Raw genomic sequence first — 25,784 nt, 5'->3', positions numbered from 1 at the left:
AGCTCTATATAACTCTCTCTTGAAAGCATTCAGAGAATTGGTCTCCACTGCTTTCTGAGGCAGAGAATTCCAGAGATTCACAACTTTCTGGGTGAAAAAGTGTTTCCTCATCTCCATTCTAAATGGCTTTATTCTTAAACTGTGGCTCCTGGTACTGGACTCCCCCAACATCGGGAACATGTTACTTGCCTCTAGTGTGTCCAATCCCTTAATAATCTTATATGTTTCGATAAGATTCCCTCTCATCCTTCTAAACTGCAGAGTATACAAGCCCAGTCGCTCCAATCTATCAACGTGTGACAGTTCTGCCATCCCAGGAATTAACCTTGTAAACCTACGCTCCACTCCTTCAATACCAAGAATGTCCTTCGTCAAATTTGGAGACCAAAACTGCACAAAACAATAATAATAATAATAATAATAATAAATTTTATTTAAGGGTGCCTTTCAAGAGTCTCAAGGACACCTTACAAAAATTTAGCAGGTAGAGGAAAAATATGTAAGGGGAATTAAATAAATAGTAGAGACATGACTAGTACACAAAGTGAAGACAGAATTCAATACAAAAGACAATATGAGGCAATTAATGCACAGATGAAAAGGGAGGGGGACGTGGGTCTAAGGATAGGCCGAGGTGAAGAGATGGGTCTTGAGGCGGGACTGGAAGATGGTGAGGGACACGGAATTGCGGATCAGTTGGGGGAGGGAGTTCCAGAGCCTGGGAGCTGCCCTGGAGAAGGCTCTGTCCCCAAAACTGCGGAGGTTGGACTTGTGGATGGAGAGGAGACCGGCAGATGTGGATCTGAGGGACCGTGAGGGTTGGTAGGGGGAAAGGAGGTCAGTGAGATATGAGGGGGGGGGAGATGATGGAGGGCTTTGTAGGTGAGGATGATGCCAGGATTTGGTGTGGGTGATGAGTCGGGCGGCTGCGTTCTGGACCAGTTGGAGTCGGTTGGTGTAGGTGGAGCTGATGCCAAGGAGAAGTGTGTTGCCATAGTCCAGTCGGGAGGAGATGAAGGCATGGATGCGTCTTTCAGCAGCGGGAAGTGTGAGAGAGGGTCTGAGTTTGGCGATGTTGCGGAGATGAAAGAAGGAGGTTTTAATGACATGGCGGATGTGAGGCTCAAGGGAGAGGGTGGAATCAAAGATCACGCCAAGGTTGCGGGCCTGGGGAGATGGGGAAATATGCCAGGCGTGGTCTAACTAGGGCCCTGTACAACTGCAGAATGAACTCTTTGCTGCTATACTCAACTCCTCTAGTTATGAAGGCCAACATGCCGTTCGCTTTCTTCACTGCCTGCTGTTCCTGCAGGTTTACTTTCATTGACTGATGAACAAAGACTCCCAGATCCCATTGTACTTCCCCTTTTCCCAACTTGACACCATTTGATAGTAATCTGCCTTCCTGTTTTGCCACCAAAGTGAATAACCTCACATTTATCCACATTAAACTGCATCTGCCAAGCATCTGCCCACTCACCCAACCTGTCCAAGTCACACTGCATTCTCATAGAATCCTCCTCACAGTACACACTGCCGCACAGCTTTGTGTCATCTGCAAATTTGCTCATGTTACTTGGAATCCCTTCATCTAGATCATTAACGTATATTGTAAATAGCAGCGGTCTCAGCACGGAGCCTTGCGGTACCCCACTAGTCACTGCCTGTCATTCTGAAAGGGACCCGTTAATCCCTACTCTTTGTTTCCTGTCTGTCAACCAATTTTCTATCCATGTCGGCACTCTACCCCCAATACCATGTGCTCTAGCCCCAATACCATGTGCTATCCATGTCGGCACTCTACCCCCAATACCATGACATTTCCTAGTGGCGGCGCGGCTCTGGCTGCAGCGGCTCTCCGGCAGTCCTGTTTGTTTTGTGTTTTTTTGTGTTGTTTATTTTCGTTTTGGTTAGTCTAGTTTTGGTTTTTAGTTTCTGTTTTGGGGGGGGGTTGAAACGGGGCTTGCTGTCTCTCCCTGCGGGGGAATGCGACTTTTTGTCGTATTCCCCTTCTCTGCCTCCGTCTGCGCTGAGGCCTAATGGCGGAGCTGGCGACCTCGAGGCTCAGGAGGCAGAGCCCGCCAGGACTCGCACTGGGCTCGATCCCGTGAGGACGGCCCGGCTCGGGGCTGGAACAGTGCTTTCGTGAGGGACTGTGACGCTCCCGTGAGGACGGCCGGCCCGAGGAAGGAACGGTGCTCCCGTCGGAGTGGCCGAGCTCGGGGAGGTGCGGCGCTCCCAGCCCGAGGGAGGAGCGGCGCCCAGTCTGGGTGGCCCAGCCCGATGGATGAGCGGCTGCCGGTCGGGGCGGCCCAGCCCGAGGGAGGAGCGGCGCCCATGTCGGGGCGGCCCAGCCCGAGGGAGGAGCGGCGCCCGGTCGGGGCGGCCCAGCCCGAGGGAGAAGCGGTGCCCAGTCGGGGCGGCCCAGCCCGAGGGAGAAGCGGTGCCCAGTCGGTGCGGCCCAGCCCGAGTGAGGAGCGGTGCCCAGTCGGGGCGGCCTGGCGCGAGGCTGAGACGGTGGCAGTACTCACGTAAGGGCGATCCGGCTCGGGGCTGGAACGGTGTTCCGGTGGCTGGGACGGTGTTCTGGCGGTGTTGGCCTGAGTCCGGGGTTCGGCCGCGGGCCAGCGGCTGTGTCAGCAGGACTGGTGGGCGGCAGCTTCGACCACCCCGGGCCGCGGTGTTTGAGCCGCGGGACAGTTTTTAACATCGCCCGGGGGGTATCGCCTCAGCGCAGAGGGAGAAGAGGAGGGAAGAGACTGGAGACCTAAGACTTTTGCCTCCATCACAGTGAAGAGATGTTGGGTGGACTCACTGTGGTGGATGTTAATATGTGTTTATTGTTCTTTTTTATTGTATTGTATGTATGACTGCTTCAGTTTCGTTCAGACTTCGGTCTGAATGACAATAAAGGTTATCTTATCTTATCTTATCTAATTTTGCCCACTAATCTCCTATATGGGACATTATCAAATGCTTTCTGAAAGTCTAGGTACACTACACCCACTGGCTCTCCCTTGTCCATTTTCCTAGTTACACCCTCAAAAAGTTCCAAAAGATCAGTCATGCATGATTTCCCTTTCATGAATCCATGCTGACTCGGCCCGATCCTGTCACTGCTATCCAAATGTACCGCTATTTCATATTTTATAATTGACTCCAGCTCTTCCCCACCACCGATATCAGGCTAACTGGTCTATAATTCCCAGTTTTCTCTCTCCATCATTTCTTAAAAAGTGGGATAACATTAGCTACCTTCCAATCCACAGAAACTGATCCTAAATCGATAGAACATTGGAAAATGATCACCAATGCGTCCACGATTTATGGAACCACTTCTTTAAGTACCCTGAGATGTAGATCACCAGGCCCTGGGGATTTATCAGCCATCAGTCCCATCAGTCTACCCAACACCATTTCCTGTCTAATGTTGATTTCCTTCAGTTCCTCCATCACCCTAGGTGCTGGCCACTAGTATATCTGGGAGATTGTGTCTTCCTTTGTGAAGACAGATCCAAACAAAGTACCTGTTCAACTCGTCTGCCATTTCCTTGTTCCCCATAATAAATTCACCTGTTTCTGTCTTCAAGGGTCCAACTTTGGCCTTAACTAATTTTTGCCTCTTGACATACCTAAATAAGCTTTTACTATCCTGCTTTATATTCTTGGCTAGCTTACCTTCCTACCTCATCTTTTCTCTCAGTAGTGCCTTTTTAGTTATCTTCTGTTGTTCTTTAAAGGTTTTCCAATCCACTGGCTTCCTGCGATGTTATACTTCTTTTATATTTATACTCTCCTTGACTTCCCTTGTCACGGTCACCTCTTATCCCCCTTTAGAATCTTTCTTCCTCTTTGGAATGAACTGATTCTGCACCTTCTGTATTATTTTTTGAAATGGTCAATAGAAATCTAATTGTAGAAAATCTGTGTTCACATGACATCCAGATCAAAAGCTGTTTTGAGTGCGATATTATTTTTGCAATCATAACACCAATTCATCTTTAGAGCATGATTTGTATCAATTCTAAAGCTGCACAAAGTGACATGTTCACACTAAGGTCACACAAAACATGGTGAATTTAAACTACATACGATTACATCAACCTGGAATTTTAATTCTAGTAACAGCCATGATAACCTTTGAAGTATTAGATTTGGAAAAAGTCATCTAGTTTGTTTATGTCCTAACATTGAAAGAATATGCCCAGCTTTCCCAATTTGGCCTTGTGTAACTCAACCCACCAACATGATCATTCTTAATGGAAATTAGAGGCAAGAAATGCCACCATTCCAACAACATCCAATCTTTGATTGGTAACACAAAAACCTCTCTCCATTTTGTTTTCAATTACCTCCAGCATTGTGATTTTGTTGATAATATCTGTATTTGGTGTATTAAGCAAAGTTCCCAAAGCTTTACAATATATGTGAACTGGAAGTACATCTTGCCAAACTTTGCTCAGCCGCTTTAACTGAAGAATCACCTGTGGGAACAAAAAACAAACTGTGTTAATGGTTAGAATGGAAGACTGAATCAATTATCAGGTTAGGTCAGCGTTTCGCAACCTTTTTACCCGTGCCGAACCCTTGAAATAATTTCCATGTATCGGGGAACCCCTGAGTTGGGGATTGATGGGCCCGCCGCCATTTTTAGATCGCCATTTTGACTCGCGTCACAATGGCGTACTCTGACATGACAACGGGGACCCGTCAGTTGTGCCTGCGCAGTTGGGGTAGGATTGTCAGGCCAGGATCGCCATTTTAACATCCAGCGTTGTGTATAGGTAAGTGCTACTGGGGGAATATTGTGTTGGAGGAGGTGGGCCCAACAGGTCCACGCTTGGTCTAGTTCAGGGGTGTCAAACTCATTTTAGGTCACGGGCCGGATTGGGCAAAATATGACTTCATGCGGTCCTATTGAAGAAGAACCCTGGCCCGAAACAACCCCTAATCCATTCCCTCCAGATGTTGCCTAGCCCGCTGAGTTCGTCCAGTAGCAATGTTACAAAATTTTGAGATTTAAAAAATCAAGTCTGTAATTTATCCCATCAGATAAAGCATACAAAGAAGTTTAATTTGACACCTAATTCACTTTCAAAGCTCATGTATTTAAAAAGTTATGGCCATTTTCATACTCGGAAATTAGCATCTTGTTCCCTATTGATTTTCTATGGACGTAACAAAAAAGCTGTGATCGTGGACAGTCAAAAGCCCATAACTTTCTTAAAAATTAAGAGAACTGAATGAAATTTTCTGTTATCATAGATTGAACCATTCTGAAACAAATATAAAATAATCTTACTTGGATGACCTGAAATTAAAGCATATAATTAGTTAGTTACCCAAGTGTAGCTAATTTCAAACTTCAATTACTAGATCTAAACATCTATCCATTTCTTAATAAATGATTAACATTTTTAAATAGCCTAAGTGTGCAAATAATATTCATAAATGATTCACAATAAAACATGATTTTAAAATCTCATTTACATTAATTTATAGGCCAAATGGAAGGAATTTAGTGTTCAATTGCTGTAAATTAAAGTCCATTTTAAATCAGCTTTCTAGTGGGATCCTGTGAACGCGCTGGTTTAGAACGTTCACATTGCGGTAGATGTGTGCCTTCAAATGCCCAGAAAAATACTGCGGGATATAATGGGGCCAAAATGAGCTACTCGCAATATTAAACTTTGTATAAAGGGATCTTAAGAAGCCCTTTTTAATGTAAAAATAAGCTATATACCTTCTGTGGTTTGCTCTATGAGACACTGACGGCTGTCGGTGGTCGCGGGTTTAGAGATTGATTTTTAAACTACTATAACTATTATACGAGGCCTTTAAAACTAATAATAGCTTTTGCGACGGGGTCTTCCAGCGATTTTACGTTAATAATTAACAAGGCTGAACATCTTCGATTTGAACAGCCTAGAGAAAATCGCGTTTTAAACCCGCCCCCCTCTAAACGGCGCCAAAATCGCGCAAAACCGCAGCGACAGATTTTCAGCGACGCTTCAGGTAGGTTTTGCAACATACCTACGTCCAGCACTCTGTTTTTTATTTAACTCTGAAATTGAAGATAGCCACACAAAGCTGGAGTAACTCAGCGGGACAGGCAGCATCGCTGGAGAGAAGGAATGCGTGACGTTTCAGGTCGAGACCCTTCTTCAGACAATCACAAGTACTCTCATCGACGAGAGTTCAGTTCCGTGGCATATCACGCCATATAAGGAGCGCAGCTGACTAGGGAGGCTCCAGTTGATCACTATTTATCTTGCAACCCCTAGCGACCTCTTGCGGAACCGGAGCGTTGCGGGGAATGCCGGTTGAGAAACGCTGGCTTAGGTTAATGGAACGGTGTTGATAATAGCCACTCCTCAACTCAATAATCACAAACTGAGCAATTGTTGAAATCCAACAACGTGCTTCTGATACTACTCATCGATACTATGCATGGGGTGAAGTACAAAAGAGGGAATGAGACATACAGGAGGAAACAACTTAGGCACATGAAGCAGAGATGCCATGTAGAACTGTGACTTTATCAGTTGTAGATGAAGGCATCCAATTGTATGCACATATTTGAGTGTCATTCTAATAAGTGGGGTGGGCCAACACTATAACCATGTTACATCAATTGTAATTTCAAGCCAAGAATAAACTTATACCACAAAACTCAACACACATAACTCCCTTATTCATCTGATGTTGTGTAGCAATGAAACAGTGGCCAGCATGTTGTACTCCACTAACACCCACGGGTCTGGACCAAATTTCAAACTATGTTTAGTCACTGCTGCATGGTGTACTTATGTGCATGCACCACAGAGAAGGTACTCCCAGAATCAAAGTGTGGCTTCTGCCCATCCAGAGATACAGCTGACATGATATTCCCAGCACGCCAACACCAGGAACTATGCAGTGAACAAAGGCAACCTTTGTACATGGGCTTCATAGACCTGACAAAGGCTTTTGACTCAGTAGACCGCCAGGCTCTTTGGAGCATACGATCAAGTTACAGTTGTCACGACAAGTACATCAGAATATTGAGGCTTCTACATGATGGCATGTCAGTCGCAAAGCTCAGCAACTGCGGCTCTGAGTCCGTGCCCTTTACTGTGGAAACAGGGGTCAAACAGGGTTACATCTTCCCACCCATCCTGTTTGTCACCTTCGTTGCTGCCATTCTTCACCTCATTGGTGAAGAGCTGCCACAGGGGATCTCAATCCTCTACAGAACTCTCTTCTTCTTCTTATCGAGTCCACACATAAGATTAGAAGTTGTTCAGCCAGAGCTGAACACACTTCTCGACATCTGCACAATGGTGTCTGTCTTGCGCTTCTTGTTCTTCTTGTGCGTGGTGGTGGAAAGATTGGTTGAAACAGGGCCGCGACGTGAACGCTCTTTCCTTGACCCCTCTACAGAGCTGAATGTGAGCTCTTCAACCTTAATAGGTTGAAGGCCAAGAGCAAAGTCAGTAACACCGCCATCATGGAGCATCAGTATGCGGACGATTGTGCCTTTGCAACACACTACACAGAAGACCTCCAGGGCATCCTGAATGCCTTTGCCAATGCATACAGAGCCGTGGGCCTAGACTTAAACGTCAAGAAGACCCAGGTCCTACATCAACCTCCACCCAACCAGCTGTCTACCCAGCCCACTATAAAAATGGACGACACCACTCTTAGAAACGTTGACCAGTTCCCCAACCATGGCAGCATTCTTTCCTCAAAAGCTGACATCGACTATAAGGTCAACCATCGCCTAAGTTGTGCCAGTGGAGCCTACGCCAGATTCAGAAAAGAAGTATTTGAAGACGGAGACCTAAAGGCCCGAAACAAAACTGCTGGTCTACAGAGCCATTGTCCTCCCCACCCTGTTGTATGGAGCCGAGTCATGGATCACCTACAGCAGGCACCAGAGATCCCTGGAACAATACCATCAAAGACCCATACGAAAGATTCAGAGGATCTTTTGGGAGGACAAACGCAACAACATAAGCGGTTGAGGAAGCCAACATGACCAGCATCACCACCATAATAAATTCGAGTGACTGGTCATGTCATCCACATGTCCACACATGTGTCCCTCAACAGATCCTGTACTCTCAACTAAATTAAGGTAGGCGAGCCCCCGGCGGGCCAAAGAAACGCTTCAAGGACAACATCAGGAACAGTGTGAAGAAATTTCACATCACATCGATCAACTGGGAGCACATTGTACTAGGCAGGAGGAGGAGGAAGAAGAAGTGGAAGAGGAAGAGGAAGAGGAAGAGGAAGAGGAAGAGGAAGAGGCAGAGGAAGAGGAAGAAGAGAGAGAGAGAGAGAGAGAGAGAGAGAGGAGAGAGATGAGAGAGAGACGAGAGAGAGGAGAGAGAGAGACGAGAGAGAGAGAGAGATGAGGAGAGAGATCGAGAGAGACTGAGAGAGAGAAGAAGGAGATGAGAGAGAGAGAGAGTAGGGAGAGGAGGGAGAGGAGAGGGGGTAGAGGAGAGGGAGGGGGGAGAGGAGAGGGAGAGGGGGGAGAGAAGATGGAGGAGGGGGGAGAGGAGAGGGAGGAGGGGGGAGAGGAGAGGGAGGAGGGGGAGGAGAGGAGAGGGAGGGGGAGAGGAGAGGGAGGGGGGAGAGGAGAGTGAGAGGGAGGGGGGAGAGGAGAGGGAGGGGGGAGAGGAGAGGGAGGGGGGAGAGAAGATGGAGGAGGGGGGGAGAGGAGAGTCATCCTTATGTTTACATGAAATTCCCTCCCACCTTCCTCAGCCAGCAGCATATCCCCAAATATCATCATTTAATTTCTCCTTTGATGTAGCTAAATTGACCTCCTTACAAGCTCCGTGTGGTAGATATTTATTGGTGCTAAATTTACATGTCTTTTGATACAAGGATGCACTAAAATCGCTGCAAAGATCCGGTCAAAGTGAAGAAGCTGCTTCCACTGGCATTAGTCAAGAGCAAATTAACTGAGATTTAATGGATTGTTACAAGGATAGGAAATAGGAGAGGAATGTTTTTCAAGCAAGCAGTGACAATATGGAACTTGCTGCCTGAAATGTAGGTGGAAGCAGATTCAACCACGCCTTTCATAAAGAGATGGACAAAAAAGAAAGTGATTGCAGGAATAGAGGCATGGAATACAAGTCATTAGATTGCTATTTACCAGACGTCAGCTCAGGTTCCAAGTAACAAACGGCTGTTACCAAACCCCACTCTAATATTAAAGAATCAAAATCTATATTGACATTTTGATCATCTCTTGTACATTTGTTTTCTGGAATAAAAGAACACCCACTTTCATAGCTCTTTCTGATTAGTAACACCTTCCTTTTTTCCAGAGTTATGCAATTGCAATTATGTCCGTAAACTCTCTAGCAACTTGCAAATGGAGAAAAAGCAGTTATGTCTAACCTGTCGAACAGCTTTCTTCGCAACCGAGTATTTATCCGGATCTTCCAGATGCGAAAGATTTGTTGTTGTTAAACATCTTTCTAACATCTTGGCTCGTTGCTGCCTCATCTGTGCCAAGTAACATTCAGTTCCTGGCAGAGAAAAGTAATGCTGTGTAAACCATATAACCATATAACAATTTCAGCACGGAAACAGGCCATCTCGGCCCTACAAGTCCGTGCCGAACAACTTTTTTTCCCTTAGTCCCACCTGCCTGCACTCATACCATAACCCTCCATTCCCTTCTCATCCATATGCCTATCCAATTAATTTTTAAATGATACCAACGAACCTGCCTCCACCACTTCCACTGGAAGCTCATTGCACACCGCTACCACTCTCTGAGTAAAGAAGTTCCCCCTCATGTTACCCCTAAACTTCTGTCCCTTAATTCTCAAGTAATGTCCTCTTGTTTGAATCTTCCCTATTCTCAAAGGGAAAAGCTTGTCCACATCAACTCTGTCTATCCCTCTCATCATTTTAAAGATCTCTATCAAGTCCCCACTTAACCTTCTGCGCTCCAGAGAATAAAGACCTAATTTATTCAACCTATCTCTGTAACTTAGCTGTTGAAACCCAGGCAACATTCTAGTAAATCTCCTCTGTACTCGCTCTATTTTGTTAACATCCTTCCTATAATTGGGCGACCAAAATTGTACACCATACTCCAGATTTGGTCTCACCAATGCCTTGTACAATTTTAACATTACATCCCAGCTTCTATACTCAATGCTCTGATTTATAAAGGCTAGCATACCAAAAGCTTTCTTTACCACCCTATCTATATGAGATTCCACCTTCAAGGAACTATGCACGGTTATTCCCAGATCCCTCTGTTCAACTGTATTCTTCAATTCCCTACCATTTACCATGTACTTCCTATTTTAATTTGTCCTGCCAAGGTGTAGCACCTCACATTTATCAGCATTAAACTCCATCTGCCATCTTTCAGCCCATTTTTCCAAATGGCCTAAATCACTCTGTAGACTTTGGAAATCCTCTTCATTATCCACAACACCCCCTATCTTGGTATCATCTGCATACTTACTAATCCAATTTACCACCCCTTCATCCAGATCATTGATGTACATGACAAACAACAAAGGACCCAACACAGATCCCTGAGGCACCCCACTAGTCACCTGCCTCCAACCCGACAAACAGCCATCCACCATTACCCTCTGGCTTCTCCCATTCAGCCACTGTTGAATCCATCTTGCTATTCCTGCATTTATACCCAACAGTTGAACCTTCTTAACCAACCTTCCATGAGGAACCATGTCAAAGGCCTTACTAAAGTCCATATAGACAACATCCACTGATTTACCCTCGTCAATTTCCCTAGTAACCTCTTCAAGAAATTCAAGAAGGTTAGTCAAATATGACCTTCCAGGCACAAATCCATGTTGACTGTTCCTAATCAGACCCTGTTTATCCAGATGATTATACATATTATCTCTAAGTATCTTTTCCATTAATTTGCCCACCACTGAAGTCAAACTAACAGGTCAATATTTGCTAGGTTTACTCTTAGAACCCTTTTTAAACAATGGAACAACATGCGCAGTCCGCCAATCCTCATGGACTATTCCCGTTTCTAATGACAGTTGAAATATTTCTGTCATAGCCCCGGCTATTTCTACACTAACTTCCCTCAATGTCCTAGGGAATATCCTGTCGTGACCTGGAGACTTATCCACTTTTATATTTTTCAAAAGTGTCAGTACTTCTTTTACTTTGAAACTCATAGTATCCATAGCTACTCTACTAGTTTCCCTTACCTCACATAATTCAATATCCTTCTCCTTGGTGAATACCGAAGAAAATAAATTGTTCAATATCTCCCCCATCTCTTTTGGCTCTGCAGATAGCTGTCCACTCTGTCTCTCCAATGGACCAATTTTATCCCTCGTTATCCTTTTGTTATTAATATAGCTATAGAAAACCTTTGGATTTGCTTTCACCTTACTTGCCAAAGCAACCTCATCTCTTCTTTTAACTTTTCTAATTTCTTTCTTAAGATTCTTTTTACATACCTTATACTCCTCAAGCACCTCATTTACTTCATGCTGCCTATAATTATTGTAGAACTCCCTCTTTTTCCGAACAAGATGTCCAATTTCCCTTGAAAACCAGGGCTCTTTCCAATTGTTTCTGTTTCCTTTCAACCGAACAGGAACATAAAGATTCTGTACTCTTAAAATGTCCCCTTTAAAATGTCCTCCATTTCTCTTCTACATCTTTCCCATAAAACAAAATGTCCCAGTTCACTCCTTTTAAATCATCACGCATCTCATCAAAGTTAGCCTTTCTCCAATCAAAAATCTCAACCCTAGGCCCTGTTCTGTCCTTCTCCATAATTAATGGTATTGTGATCACTGGACCCGAAGTGCTCCCCAACGCATACCTCCGCCACCTGTCCCATCTCATTTCCTAACAGGAGGTCCAGCACTGCCCCTCCTCTAGTAGGTACCTCTATGTATTGCTGCAAAAAACTATCCTGCACACATTTTACAAACTCCAAACCATCCAGCCCATTTACAGAATGTGTTTCCCAGTCTATGCGTGGAAAGTTGAAATCTCCCTCAATCACTACCTTGTGCTTACTACTAATATAACCATATAACCATATAACAATTACAGCACGGAAACAGGCCATCTCGACCCTTCTAGTCCGTGCCGAACACGTATTCTCCCCTAGTCCCATATGCCTGCGCTCAGACCATAACCCTCCATTCCTTTCCCGTCCATATAACTATCCAATTTATTTTTAAATTATAAAAACGAACCTGCCTCCACCACCTTCACTGGAAGCTCATTCCACACAGCCACCACTCTCTGAGTAAAGAAGTCCCCCCTCATGTTACCCCTAAACTTCTGTCCCTTAATTCTCAAGTCATGTCCCCTTGTTTGAATCTTCCCTACTCTCAGTGGGAAAAGCTTATCCACGTCAACTCTGTCTATTGCTCTCATCATTTTAAAGACCTCTATCAAGTCCCCCCTTAACCTTCTGCGCTCCAAAGAATAAAGCCCTAACTTGTTCAACCTTTCTCTGTAACTTAGTTGCTGAAACCCAGGCAACATTCCAGTAAATCTCCTCTGTACTCTATCTTTTTGTTGATATCTGCAATCTCCTTACATATTTGCTCTTCCAATTCTCGTTCCCCATTTGGCGGTCTACAATACACCCCTATAAGTGTTGCTACACCTTTCCCACTTCTCAGTTCCACCCAAATAGCCTCCCTAGATGAGCCCTCCAATCTATCCTGCCAAAGCACTGCTGTAATATCTTCCCTGACTAGCAATGCAACACCTCCACCTCTTGCCCCTCCAATTCTATCACACCTGAAGCAACGAAAACCTGGAATATTTAGTTTCCAATCACAGTCCTCCTGCAACCATGTTTCACCGATCGCCACAACATCATACTTCCAGGTGTCTATCCAGACTCTAAGCTCATCCACCTTTCTTACAATGCTCCTAGCATTAAAATATGCACATTTAAGAAACCCCCCGTCTCTTATTCTGTTTATTTCCTTTTTTTTCTTTCTCCTCTTGTGTCCGAGTGCTTCCCTTTTCTGCGTCCTTAAATGCAGGTTTTAAAAAAATGGTTTATAAAGTTGGTCAGATTTTCAACAATACAACACTGCTCTTCAATGTATTTGCATTTCACAGACTGTTACAATATGCCAGCTTCGAACTTGTAACATGAATTCCAAATTGACTTAATTTTGATATCACACCCTAAATTCATCGCGCCAATCGGCATGTACTTTCACACGATGAAAGTAGATTAAAATTCATTCAACCAGTGCACAGGTTACTTTGGAATTAAAAAAAGATGTACTACTGATCTTTAGACAATAATAGAAGTTTAATGACATGCCTGAATATGGAGTAGTATGGCTAACATAAATCAGTATTTATAACACATCCAATTTTCCCCTCTGCCGCAGCAATCCAATTCCACGGCTTCCATTTATCCCCTCATACTCATAACAGAATCTTCACACAAAAAAATCACCCAAGTTAGAGCACGGCATCTACACTCGGCATTGTCGCAACTACAAGACAGGCCAAATAGAAACAAGGAGAGATTTCAAAGGAGGCAGCAAAAACATACCAAACCAGGCAGCTGTTACCCATCTACCAATATTTGGTGTGCGGAACTGTACCCTGAGAGTTCCAGTCTTAAAGAATGAATGAATGAATGAATGAATGGACAGTTGTACTCCACTTCTAATAACTAGGGTCAATTTTTGTACAACCACTCAACTACCTCCTCTGGAAGCTTGTTCCAAGAGTTGCTGATTAGTAATAACATAGTTAACTTTTCAAAATGCAACACCACACATTTCTCGGTATTTAATTCCATCAACCACTCCACAGTTGGCACCTGGCCAACCATCTTCACTATCTACAATACCATCCAATTTCATGTCATCTGCAGACTTGCTAATCATGCCCAGCTCCGAACCCTGAGGCACACCACTAGTCACAGGCGTCTAGTCTGAGAAGCAACCTTTTACCATCACCCACTGCTTCCTTCCAGGAATCCAACTTTCTATCCATTCAGCTATCACTCCTTGGATCCCATGCGACCTAACCTTCCAGAGAAGCCTACCATGTGGAACCTTGTCGAATGCTTTGCTATAGTCAATATATACAACGTCTACAGCTCTGCCTTCAACCTTTTTGATCACATCTTCAAAAAACTCAATTAGGATGGACCCTGAGCAGAACATTTAAACCAGCAATGCTTGAACCAACAGCAACAAATAACAATTCAGCACATGGCTAACATTATAAATCCATCCAACCACCACACTATTTTAATGAGACTTCTTGGGGTTATACAAAATACCCTCCAAATACAGTCTAATAAGACTATGTTCACTACTCAGTTACAGAAATAAGCATAAAACCACCATCCACAGCTAAATGAATTTGGCCAGACAAATCAGGAATACCTGTACTGGTTAAATTGATGTCACCTACTGTTCAGAAAGTGCTCAGTTCACACAAGTTTCTTCCAGAACTTTTAAGCACCTTAGAAACCCAAAAATGTTGGTGCAGTTAAAGATTATATGTCTACACCCTCCTCTATCAAAAGTAACTACCTCAGAATTAGAATCAAATAAAATTCCCATAAGCAAGGCAAGAAAATTCAACCCATGTCACAGAATAAGCAGTGATTTCAAAATACGGTTCTAATTCTCGTTGAACCTAATTATGTCACCGTAACAAATTACATTGAAGACTGGAGATATGGAAAAGTCTCCAATTGTTTCAACATAGTAGAGAATTGATCATAATTGCTGGAGAAGCAAATGTTTTAAAAATCTTTGACATGGTATTCAAATAATAAGTGAAGCAACATCAAGTGAAGTTACACACCTAATCGCCTAAACCTTGGCACAAAGTCTATGAAGGTTGCAACTCTATCGCACAAAGGTGTTGAAAGCCGAGACTGGAATTGGGGTGCAAGCGTGATCAAATGGTGAGCAATGTACATGCAATTGTTGTGGTGGATAGCAGTCAGCTGGGGCAACCTCTGCAGCGGCTCCCTATTTTAAAATAAGAATGAATGGGTTAGAATCTATCATAATGTAGTATCTTGCTGAAACTACACAACAATGTTGGGATTTAATAAATACAAAGCCATTTTGAAATAACAGTGAAGGTTAAGAAGATCAAGTGCAGTTCCGATCCGACACACCTCCTATCCATGTTCTGCAGGGATGCTGCCTGACCAGCTGAGTTGTATGTCTGATCTTAGTGCAAATCAGGTTGTGTTACTGCTGACGTAACACAACAGCACCAAGCAGCAAGAAAATTCATGCTTCACACAAATAATTGCCAAGATTAGAGAACATAAATCCTACCCATACAAGAACTTTCCTCGAGTTTAGAAACAAAGGTGACTTCATTAAAGCAAAATATTTGACAGGATAAATGGATGTAGAACATTTCTCCTCGCTGCCATGTCGGGGGTTGGAATCGTAATTGGGTGTGGGTATTTGGTCATTACGCAGATGCAATGAAGAGTCTGGCAGATATCTGGGCAATAAAGGCATCAGTAATACAGGTAAATGGAGTTGAAGTAAATTGGCCACAATCTTACTGTGGTCGTACAAAACAGATTAAATAATTTATTCTTTCTTACATTCAACAATGAATGATTTAATGACATTGCCAAATAGGTGGAATATGTCAGCAACACTTGTACTACTGTACAAGCAAATCAAATCAATCGATTCAAAAATGGTAAATGGAATTAAAAACAAACTTTAAAATGTCAAACTTACTTGTGATATGTCGGAACAACATCACAGAACATATGGACCACGTTTCTAACCGTGTAGAACAACTGCACGCCACTGAAAAATAAAATAAAGTATAAATCAGCTGCTGAAAGATGCAATTGAAAAGGTTATTGAAACAGTGCACTGGCTGCCTAATCATCCTGGTGTTTCCTTGAGTGAACAACATTGAAGAATGAGCTTGAGCCTGGCTGCTTGGTCAGAGCCCAAGTCTGACCATACCAAGTTTCATGTGGTTCTCAAAACAATCCCCAACTCAGATCAGATTTCACTCAGCCAGAACTTCAAACAAAATGGCTCCATTGTTCGGTGTTACAGAAAATTTACCACATAAATGGCCATTTAGCCCATCATGTGTAGGATAGTTAAACAAAATTAATCCAAACTAATCTCATCTTCCAGTGGCCTTGCTGATCATTGTTCAAGTACTATAAAGATCAAATAGTGCAACTATGAATATTTGCCGACTTCTCAGAACAAGCCCCAGACATTGACTAATCTCTGGGTGACAATTTTATGCACCTCCCCTTTAATCCATAGTTTAAAATCAATGTTCTGACTTCTGCCGAGGGAAAGACATCCTTCCTGAGATATTTGTGGAGGCCACATTATTGGTTATGTTTTTTGATATTATAAAAAGCAGCTATTTTACATTTTCCACCCCGACAACAAAATGGTAAGGAATAATCATAATATCAGGGCTGTATCATGTCGGTGTGACATCAGAACATCCTATTCCGCCAAAGAGAGTAACAAAAATCTGACCTTTTCCCCATGAAGCCATGAGTTTGGAGCTCAGTTGAAATATTAAAATGTAACACAATCAGACGTTTTGCTAACCAGTCAGTTCCTTCCTACACATTTTGTCTACTCCACTGTGAAATCTCCTCAAAGTATGGGTACTTTGAAGAAGTTCTCCTCCTCTCTCCAACAAGAGTTCTGCATTTCTCTACATCACTGTCTATATCTCTTGTTTCCCTTTCCCCCGACTAGTCTGAAGAAGGGGGCCTCGACCCGAAACGTCACCCATCCTTCTCTCCAGAGATACTGCTTGTCCCGCTGAGTTACTCCAGCAATTTGTGTCTATCAAAAATTGGGGAAAGGCTTTGAAATGCAGAACATCTGTGACCTAACAAAATGCTGCAACATCATTGAGAATCTCTAATTGTCTTTCTGAACCACAGGTTTAAGACTCCAAACAAAGATACTTGCACTAGTACCATTTACCAAGGCCATGAATGGTTAATACTTAATTAATCTATCCTTTAAAGTGACATTAATTAGTTGACTTGAATTAATATCACAAACCACGTTGGTGCCATTTTGTCATCCCCTTTTATTTTGTGCTCTTTCAAACATTCATCCACACTGCATTTTAAATAACTTTGTGTGATTCATGAACTAGAACAGATCCCTGTTTACTTCACCCACTTGCAGTCTCTCCATTTGGAGAATCTGCCTTTTGATTTCTCTTCATGACGTTTATGACCTCACAGGTCGCGGGGTGACGCCTGTATGGCCGTGAGTAGTCGCCCAAAGAGTCGTACCTTTTTCAGGTCGCCGCTGGATTTTCAACACGTTGAGCATTTTCGGCCACCTGCTGAGACTATGACGGGTGCCGGCAGTCACCGAAAATAATCGTGTAAGTGGGACAGACCCTTTACATACTGTTCCTGCCTGCAGGTCATTAATCCTATTGCCGATGCGCCAGATGTACATTTTTTTTTTTATTAATGAACCTTTATTTGAACGTAACCAGGGAATGGTAATGGGCAACAAAAGAGCTCCATTTACTGCAGAATCTATTATGCAACAAAACATAGAATGACTTGCCATTCAGGTGAAGCAATTGCAACCTCTGAAAGTGTCCGATAAATCAGTTCCATCAGATTCTGGACAGATTCACTGATACGGCAGGTAGGTAGACACGTTGATTGACTGCCGAGTTGCTTCCCACTCTCCAGGTTCACCATGTCGCTCGGAACAAGGTTGGAAGTCATGGGCACTTTTAATTTACTGACTGTTCCTCGACTGGGAAGCATTGGAATAGAGATCTTGGAATCAGCCGTAATCTGAAGGTACAGCAAGCAGTTAACAGATTTTTAAAAAATCTTTTCACAAAATTTGTACCAAATTAAAACTTAGTTACAAATTAAAATGTAGACAAGCAAAAACTGGAACTACAAGAGCACATCCACTGGACAGAGCACTTGATTCAGTCAAATTTATAACAGTTAGGAGCTTCCTGATGGATCCATAAATTGTTCCCAAAGAGGCTCAAATTAATTTGTAAATGTCCATTATAGCACATTTGTCATCTGTTAACATACGCTGTTCTAAAGTAATAACAACATTATTAATAGTCCATTCTGCCCATCAGGTCTGGAAGAGCCTCCTCACAGCCTAACTGATCTATTTTACATCCATTTCACTCTTTACATGGTGCGTTTGCTTTGTCTTTACAACACAAGGACATTCACAAATAAGGATCGAACATTCGCAAAAGCATCAAGCATGCCAAAGTAGTCCACAAATTACTAACTTAGATCCTGTACATAATTACACAACAAACATTACTTGCCAAGTTTGGTTTTGTTAAATGTGAGCCTCTTGTTTGTTTATCTCTATTTAGAATTAATTGTGAAGTATTACTGGAGTAGAATGTGGGGAACAACATTACACATGTTGCACAATATACACTGACATTATGGAAAGGCTCACATGGACAAATACGTTAGCTGTAAACCTAGTTTGTGAAGTAGTATTTGGATTATGCTGCATTTGTGCAATAAAATGAGAAATTGGAAATAGCAAACAAGATAAAAAAGTGTAGTCAAATTTTAAAGCTTGGCCTATCTTCACACTGTCCATCGACAGATATTAAGGCTGTAGAACGTACTGCAGAATAAAGTTTGCCCAAGTAAATTGGTGTTTATTAAATTAGCTGCACCACTTCATTTTCCAACATTTGAATTTAGCCAAAAACTAAACTGTAGGAATACAAATACTGAATCAAGCAAAATCACAAACTCTCTTGTGGAAGTATCGTCGATGATGCTGCTACCCTGGCCATTCCCTTTTCTTCTTTTCTTTAATGTATTTTCTGGGAGAAGAGACCGCAACTTAAAAGCCTGGACTTCCACACTTAAGGACTGCTTCTTTCCCAATGCCACCAGAATCCTAAACCAATCAGCTGGTACATGGATAGGAGTGTGGAATGATAAGAAAGCGTTGGAGAGATAGAGGGGCCAAACGTAGGCAGCTGGGACATGGGGAATCCTGGCCAGCATGGGCAAGTTGGCCCAAAGGGCCAGTTATATGACATGCTGTATGACAATGACCACTTTCGCACCACCTTCCAGGAGGTGTTTCTACATATTCTGAACTCTACCACATTTGTTTATTCCAGTACTGTATTTTAATGTTTTATCACTACTTTGGATTGCACCACAATATTGCACCATTCTACCATCTTGCATTCATATTTATGAATCATTACTGTATGAATAATGTTCATCTGTGAACAAGGAATTTATTTCCACCCTCACCCTGGTGTATATGACAATAAACAGATCTGATCACTCCCACATGTGCTGGGGCTGTACAAGCATTACTAACCCACCTTAACAGTGTTGTGGATCTCAGATGTCATCAGGTTTCTGGCAGTCACGAGCACATCTTGGCATTTCTTACTGGCAACATGAACATTAACATTTCTTGCATATTTTAATAGGTCCATGGAATGGCTCCGCAAAAACTGCATCTTTTTGAGTTTTTCCTCAAATGTATCTGTTGCTTTTATCACCTGGAAGGGAACACCAAAAACGGAATGTGTAAGAAGGAACTGCAGATGCTGATCTGAAGAAGGGTCTTGACTCGAAACGTCACCCATTCCTTCTCTCCAGAGATACTTCCTGTTCTAGCTGAGTTACTTCAGCTTTTTGTGTCTATCTTCACCAAAAACAGAATGTTAGTTTTGATCTGCATAACAAGATTCTCTTCCTCATTTGCATCCCTGTAAACAATCACCATTTAATCACAAACTCATTTTTGGTAAGAAATAACAATGGAAAGCAAGAGTGCATGATATGAGACAGAGTCGTCGCTCAAGCTAATCTAGCATGCACAACCCTGGTCGATTATTTTACCAATTTTATACAAACTCCACTATCCCCAATTCAGCTTTTGATCAATCCTTCCCATGTTATCTAACAGCTTTATAATCCTCTACACCCCAAGTAATTTCCTCCTCTGCCTCAAGAAGAAATTAACCCTATCATGGATAACCTTTCCTCACTGGGCATCGTTTTAATAGACCAGGAAACAACCATGTAAAACTTCCTCTGTAAGTTCTCCAGTGCAATGACATATTTCCTGCCATGTAATAATCAGAGCCATGACACGGCTTACAAGCTGCATCCTGAACAGTGCTGCATGAAGCTCCAACATCACCACCCTGTTATTATATTGTATGCTTCAGGGAATAGAGGCCTTTCCAAAGTCACCTTATTCATCTATTCTGGTGCTTTTTAAGGATGGTTGAGCAGACATCCCGAGGTTTCTCTTCTTCAACCCCTGATGTACTATTTTCTTTATGCACCTGACTCTCTGGATTAAGTTACATTTTACAACCCAACAGTCCAATTCATCTGTTTGCGCCTGCAATCTAAAGCCATCTTCCAAATCGTCAATCACTATCCCAATTGTATGACAGAAAAGGCCATAGAAACTTGTTCTACGAGTATACAATGACATTTAAAAGTGAACAATGAAAACTGAATGCCAATTAGGAATGTGCAATGGAAAATACACCTGTTCGGTAATTAAAGGTTCTCGTTCACACACACACTATGGTAAAGTGTCCCTACCTCTTCATACAGCTTCAACTGGCAGCAATGTTCTGGTACAGAAAATACCAAACAGTTCTTAATAATGATTTCTGGTAATTCCTCCCATATCATGCCTCCCAGCAACTCTGCTAGATTTATATCCTGCTTTTCATTACGATCCACATAGACCCAGAGCGGAATATCTACCATAACACCAAAAAGAAAGACAATTAAATTCTACATACCCAGCAATGTGTCTTTATCTTAATTATGTTTTGAAGCTAATTTCAGAACAGCATAATTACAAAACAAAAATAAATAACCTACCCACAATATAGAGAGCAAAAGAGACAAAAGAAAAGTCTATATACAGAACAAATGTTGCTGCATGAACTCCATGACGGTTATGATCTTCTGGTAAACCTTTGCTGGTAACTCATGTTCACATTTACTTTTAACTGCGCTGAATCTTAAAATGGCATCATTAGCCCGAAGTTTAGTCTCAACATCAAGGCATGGCTCAACAACCAGTGGTTTCAAAATAAATGTCAACAAGATATGACCTGCAGAGTTAGAACATGGCCATTAAGCAGTAAAGGTGACTTAGAGCAAAACATGTAAAGACAATCATTTTGTTTCAAAATATAATTTGTGTACAATCTATTCCTCGCAAACTTGCACTCGGGCGAAGACACAAATAATTGATATTTCAACCTCTTCTCCTAGAAACAGCTCCTGTGACCTAATCAGTATAAAAACAATGTCAGTACATTGATTCCCTGAACTTTTTTTAAACCAGCACATTAAACCAAGTTTTAGAATATAAGGTGAAAAGTTCAGAAATCATTAAGCAAGATTTTCAGCCATGCTAAACATATGCAGACTGCATTAAAAGTAATACAACTTATTTGGAACATGCTGCATTGACAAAGAATATCTTGAAGGCAGAGCAGTGAAATACAGAATTTATAGTGTTCCAAAATTCTAACTTTCCTGAGAAGAAACAGGGTGGAGCCAAACAGGTTAGTGATCAATGCCTCAGAAAAGAGACTAGCTTTTAGGTCAGATATTGAGAAATGTATTTTGTGACAATGATTATGAATCTTTGTAAGTGTCTACCCCAGGGTTCCATGCATGTCAGCAGTAGAATAATAGATTCTAAAAGTACTGAGAATTGCAATGCTCTCAAATTAAGCTCTGCGGCCAGGCTCCATTATTTGTTGTGATCTTAAGAGTAATAAAGGTCTTTATTAAACATTTGCAGAATTAAAAGCTTTTGAATATGGCACAATTAAATATTTGAGGGTTAAACATGCCAATTGCAGAAGACTCCTCGGTGATTTAGTAGATTAAAATGATCGGTGGGGGCGCTGCAATGGCGGCAGCCCTGTCAGCAGCGCGTTCGTTTTTTCAACTTTTTTTATTTTTTTAGTATGTTTTAAAGTGTATTTTTAATGTTTCTTTGTGTGTTTTGTGGGGGGGGGTGAGGGGGAAACCGCTTCAGTCGCCTCCTCCATGGAGAGGCGACTATTTCCAGGTCGCCTCCCCGTGGCCTAACAGCGAGGATCGGCGCGGCCTTTCCACGGAGACGCACCCGGGGCTCCAGCGGCGGGCACAGCGTGGACTCTCGGCGTGGAGCGGGCGACCCTCGCTGGGGCTCGCCGGAGGGGAGCGCTCCGTTTCGCTGGCCCGGGGCAGCCGGCAGCCTGAAGCCGCGCGCGGTCTGCACAGCTCCAGCTGGCGCGGCGTCTACAGCCCGGGATCCCTCGTGGGGGACCCGGGCTAAGAAGAAGCTCCCACCGCCGGCCCGCGGCCAACTTCTACCGCGGGCGCGGTGGCGACTTACCATCACCCCTGGAAGGGAGCTTCGACCGCCGGCCCTGCTGTCTACGGTGCTTCTGGCTGCGGCGCGGCGGGAACTTTAAACTTTAAATCTTTGACCGCCGGCCTGCGGCCTACACCAACTTAAAGCCGCGGTCTCCGGTGGGGAAGAGCCGACTCTGGACTTACCTGGACTTGTACCTTGTCCTTTTACCACCTGGACGCCCGCAGCAACGGCTGCGGAGGTGGAGGTCCCGACCACGGGGGAAAATAGAGGAGGACTGGCCAAATAGTGTGCCTTCCACCACAGTGATGAATGCTCTGGTGGATCTTTATGTTACATTTTTATTGTGTTTTTGTGTGTGTTCTTTATCATTGTATCGCTGCTGACATATTCATTTCACTTGCACTTTATGTGCAATGTGACAAATAAACCGTATTGTATTGTATAAATTGCAGGTCTGAGAACAAAAAGTGGTTAAAATGTTTAGAAAAGAACTGCAGATGCTGGTTTAAATCAATGGTAGAAACAAAATGCTGGAGTAACTCAACAGGGCAGACAGGCAGCATCTCTGGAGTGAAGGAATGGGTGATGTTTTGGGTCGAGAATCAATATTTAAAATTTGGAGAAAATACATTTTAAACTCTAATTTTCATTTTATTCTTTTCATTGTGCAAAATGCAAAAATCATAAAATCATGTTCTACCAGTGCAGTACATTTAAAGATATTCATCCCGTTGAGAAAATAAAACGCTATATTGACTTGCTGTAGAAACTTGATGATGATCACCAAGTCCTAGCAACAGAAAATCTGTCATAATTAATTGTAAATTGCTTACTAAAGAATTTCAGCTTTCTGTTCAGTTCACCAAGAATAGCAAAGCCTTGAAGTATTGATATAAGCAGTCTCAAGATCACACATCCTCCTTGATGTCATGTTGCATAAGCGGAGCTCAGTTTTCAATGTCCATCCGAACAAATCCTTAGCTGCAGGAAACAAGCGATTAGTTCCTACTCCTGTGTCACTTGTTGTCTGGGATTCAACACCATGAATTACTTCTTCATTGGAGACACACAAGAGAAGTAATTGAATTTGGAGTACAAGCTCCCTCGAATGGATTCACTGAGTATAATACAATGCTACATTCTGTTTTCACAGATCCATAAATGGTATTGAAACCAAGGAGCTTTTATACAGAGAGAAAAACAAGGTTAAAAAAAAGTGATTTAACTTCTGACAACTACAAAGTCAAAACATCAGGGTGAAAAGGAAGATAAAATAAAACCTTGATCCTTTGTCAAATTTTGGTTCCATTTATTAATGGTGTACGTGGCAAGTATAATGCATCAGAAAACCATGCTGTTTTATTCCAGCAAGCTGTTAAAGCTGTGATATCAGGATATAACGCATGCTAGAAAATCTCCAAGGCCCGTGCACCTGGGAAACCCCAGCAATATCATTCATCTTAAGTAGGATTGGGAATTTCCAACCAAAATTCACACATCGTTCCGCAACTTCCATGGTCATACATTCTATCACTTCTACAACGGCAGATGCAGGATTTAATAATTACAATGATACAATTGTTTAAAAAGGGTTCTAAGAGTAAACCTAGCAATTATAGGCCTGTTAGTTTGACTTCAGTGGTGGGCAAATTAATGGAAAAGATACTTAGAGATAATATATATAAGCATCTGGATAAACAGAGTCTGATTAGGAACAGTCAGCATGGATTTGTGCCTGGAAGGTCATATTTGACTAATCTTCTCGAATTTTTTGAAGAGGTTACTAGGGAAATTGACGAGGGTAAAGCAGTGGATGTTGTCTATATGGACTTTAGTAAGGCCTTTGACAAGGTTCCTCATGGAAGGTTGGTTAAGAAGGTTCAACTGGTGGGTATAAATGCAGGAGTAGCAAGATGGATTCAACAGTGGCTGAATGGGAGAAGCCAGAGGGTAATGGTGGATGGTTGTGTGTCGGGTTGGAGGCAGGTGACTAGTGGGGTGCCTCAGGGATCGGTGTTGGGTCCTTTGTTGTTTGTCATGTACATCAATGATCTGAATGAAGGTGTGGTAAATTGGATTAGTAAGTATGCAGATGTTACCAAGATAGGGGGTGTTGTGGATAATGAAGAGGATTTCCAAAGTCTAGAGTGATTTAGGCCATTTGGAAGAATGGGCTGAAAGATGGCAGATGGAGTTTAATGCTGATAAATGTGAGGTGCTACACCTTGGCAGGACAAATCAAAATAGGACGTACATGGTAAATGGTAGGGAATTGAAGAATACAGTTGAACAGAGAGATCTGGGAATAACCGTGCATAGTTCCTTGAAGGTGGAATCTCATATAGATAGGGTGGTAAAGAAAGCTTTTGGTATGCTAGCCTTTCTAAATCAGAGCATTGAGTATAGAAACTGGGATGTAATGTTAAAATTGTACAAGGCATTGGTGAGACCAAATCTGGAGTATGGTGTACAATTTTGGTCGCCCAATTATAGGAAGGATGTCAACAAAATAGAGAGAGTACAGAGGAGATTTACTAGAATGTTGCCTGGGTTTCAAAAACTAAGTCACAGAGAAAGGTTGAATAAGTTAGGTCTTTATTCTCTGGAGCGCAGAAGGTTAAGGGGGACATGATAGAGGCCTTTAAAATGATGATAGGGATAGACAGAGTTGATGTGGATCAGCTTTTCCCTTTGAGAAAAGGGAAGTTTCAAACAAGAGGACATGACTTCAGAATTAAGGGACAGAAGTTTAGGGGTAACATGAGGGGGAACTTCTTTACTCAAGAGTGGTAGCGGTGTGGAATGAGCTTCCAGTGGAAGTGGTGGAGGCAGGTTCGTTGGTATAATTTAAAAATAAATTGGATAGGCATATGGATGAGAAGGGAATGGAGGGTTATGGTATGAATGCAGGCAGGTGGGACTAAGGGAAAAAAGTTGTTCGGCACGGACTTGTAGGGCCGAGATGTCCTGTTTCCGTGCTGTAATTGTTATATGGTTATATGGTTACATGTAATTATTACATGTATTACAAGTGTAATTATTGATTCAGTGTAAACCTATCACACCTCAACACTGTCACACTCATTAAGAATTGTAGTTAAAATACACAATAAAACAAAAGTTGTATCTTATGATCTTTAAATGAAAACAAACTTTTCCTTTAATACATAAAGTCTGATGGAACTAGATATTGAATTACTCCCAACTAACCTGGATATTCACACCTTAACGCTTGGCTTCAGTATTTCTCAGCAGTAAAATGTGGTAATTCACCTTTTGTTGGTGCTGGTGAAGGGGAAGGTGCCATACTGCCAGCTGTTTCCACTCTTCCCCTAAATGATACAATAATTTCTCCTTCTGCAC

The 25,784-nt window shown here is 42.5% G+C and overlaps 1 protein-coding gene across 1 annotated transcript; it reads right to left on the bottom strand.

Annotated features, from left to right (window-relative positions):
- Window positions 1-4,209: 4,209 nt before the first annotated feature.
- LOC116969272 (centromere/kinetochore protein zw10 homolog) lies at window positions 4,210-25,728 on the bottom strand. Its single transcript, XM_033016151.1, has 9 exons — window positions 25,695-25,728; window positions 20,965-21,156; window positions 20,633-20,796; window positions 19,387-19,569; window positions 17,598-17,836; window positions 15,750-15,821; window positions 14,839-15,008; window positions 9,403-9,533; window positions 4,210-4,484 (listed from the first exon to the last, which is right to left on the bottom strand). Exons 1-9 carry the CDS (start codon window positions 25,726-25,728, stop codon window positions 4,257-4,259), a joined length of 1,413 nt encoding a protein of 470 aa, XP_032872042.1. The 3' UTR covers window positions 4,210-4,256.
- Window positions 25,729-25,784: the final 56 nt, after the last annotated feature.

The sequence above is a fragment of the Amblyraja radiata genome, unplaced genomic scaffold (assembly GCF_010909765.2).
Source record: "Amblyraja radiata isolate CabotCenter1 unplaced genomic scaffold, sAmbRad1.1.pri S140, whole genome shotgun sequence".
In the NCBI taxonomy this organism is placed as follows: domain Eukaryota; kingdom Metazoa; phylum Chordata; class Chondrichthyes; order Rajiformes; family Rajidae; genus Amblyraja; species Amblyraja radiata.
The sequence above is the reverse complement of the archived record's forward strand: the minus strand, read 5'-3'. Positions and strand labels throughout refer to the sequence as shown.

Bases quoted from the DNA above. Each gene is read 5' to 3' on its own strand.
- LOC116969272 (XM_033016151.1), bottom strand. From the start codon at position 25,728: ATGGCACCTTCCCCTTCACCAGCACCAACAAAAG. The intron at 21,157-25,694 runs GTGAATTACCAC...CTAACTCTGCAG, and splicing joins TTCACCAGCACCAACAAAAG to GTCATATCTTGTTGACATTT. The intron at 15,822-17,597 runs GCAAGTCATTCT...TTTATTTTTCAG, and splicing joins GCAATTGCTTCACCTGAATG to TGGCGTGCAGTTGTTCTACA.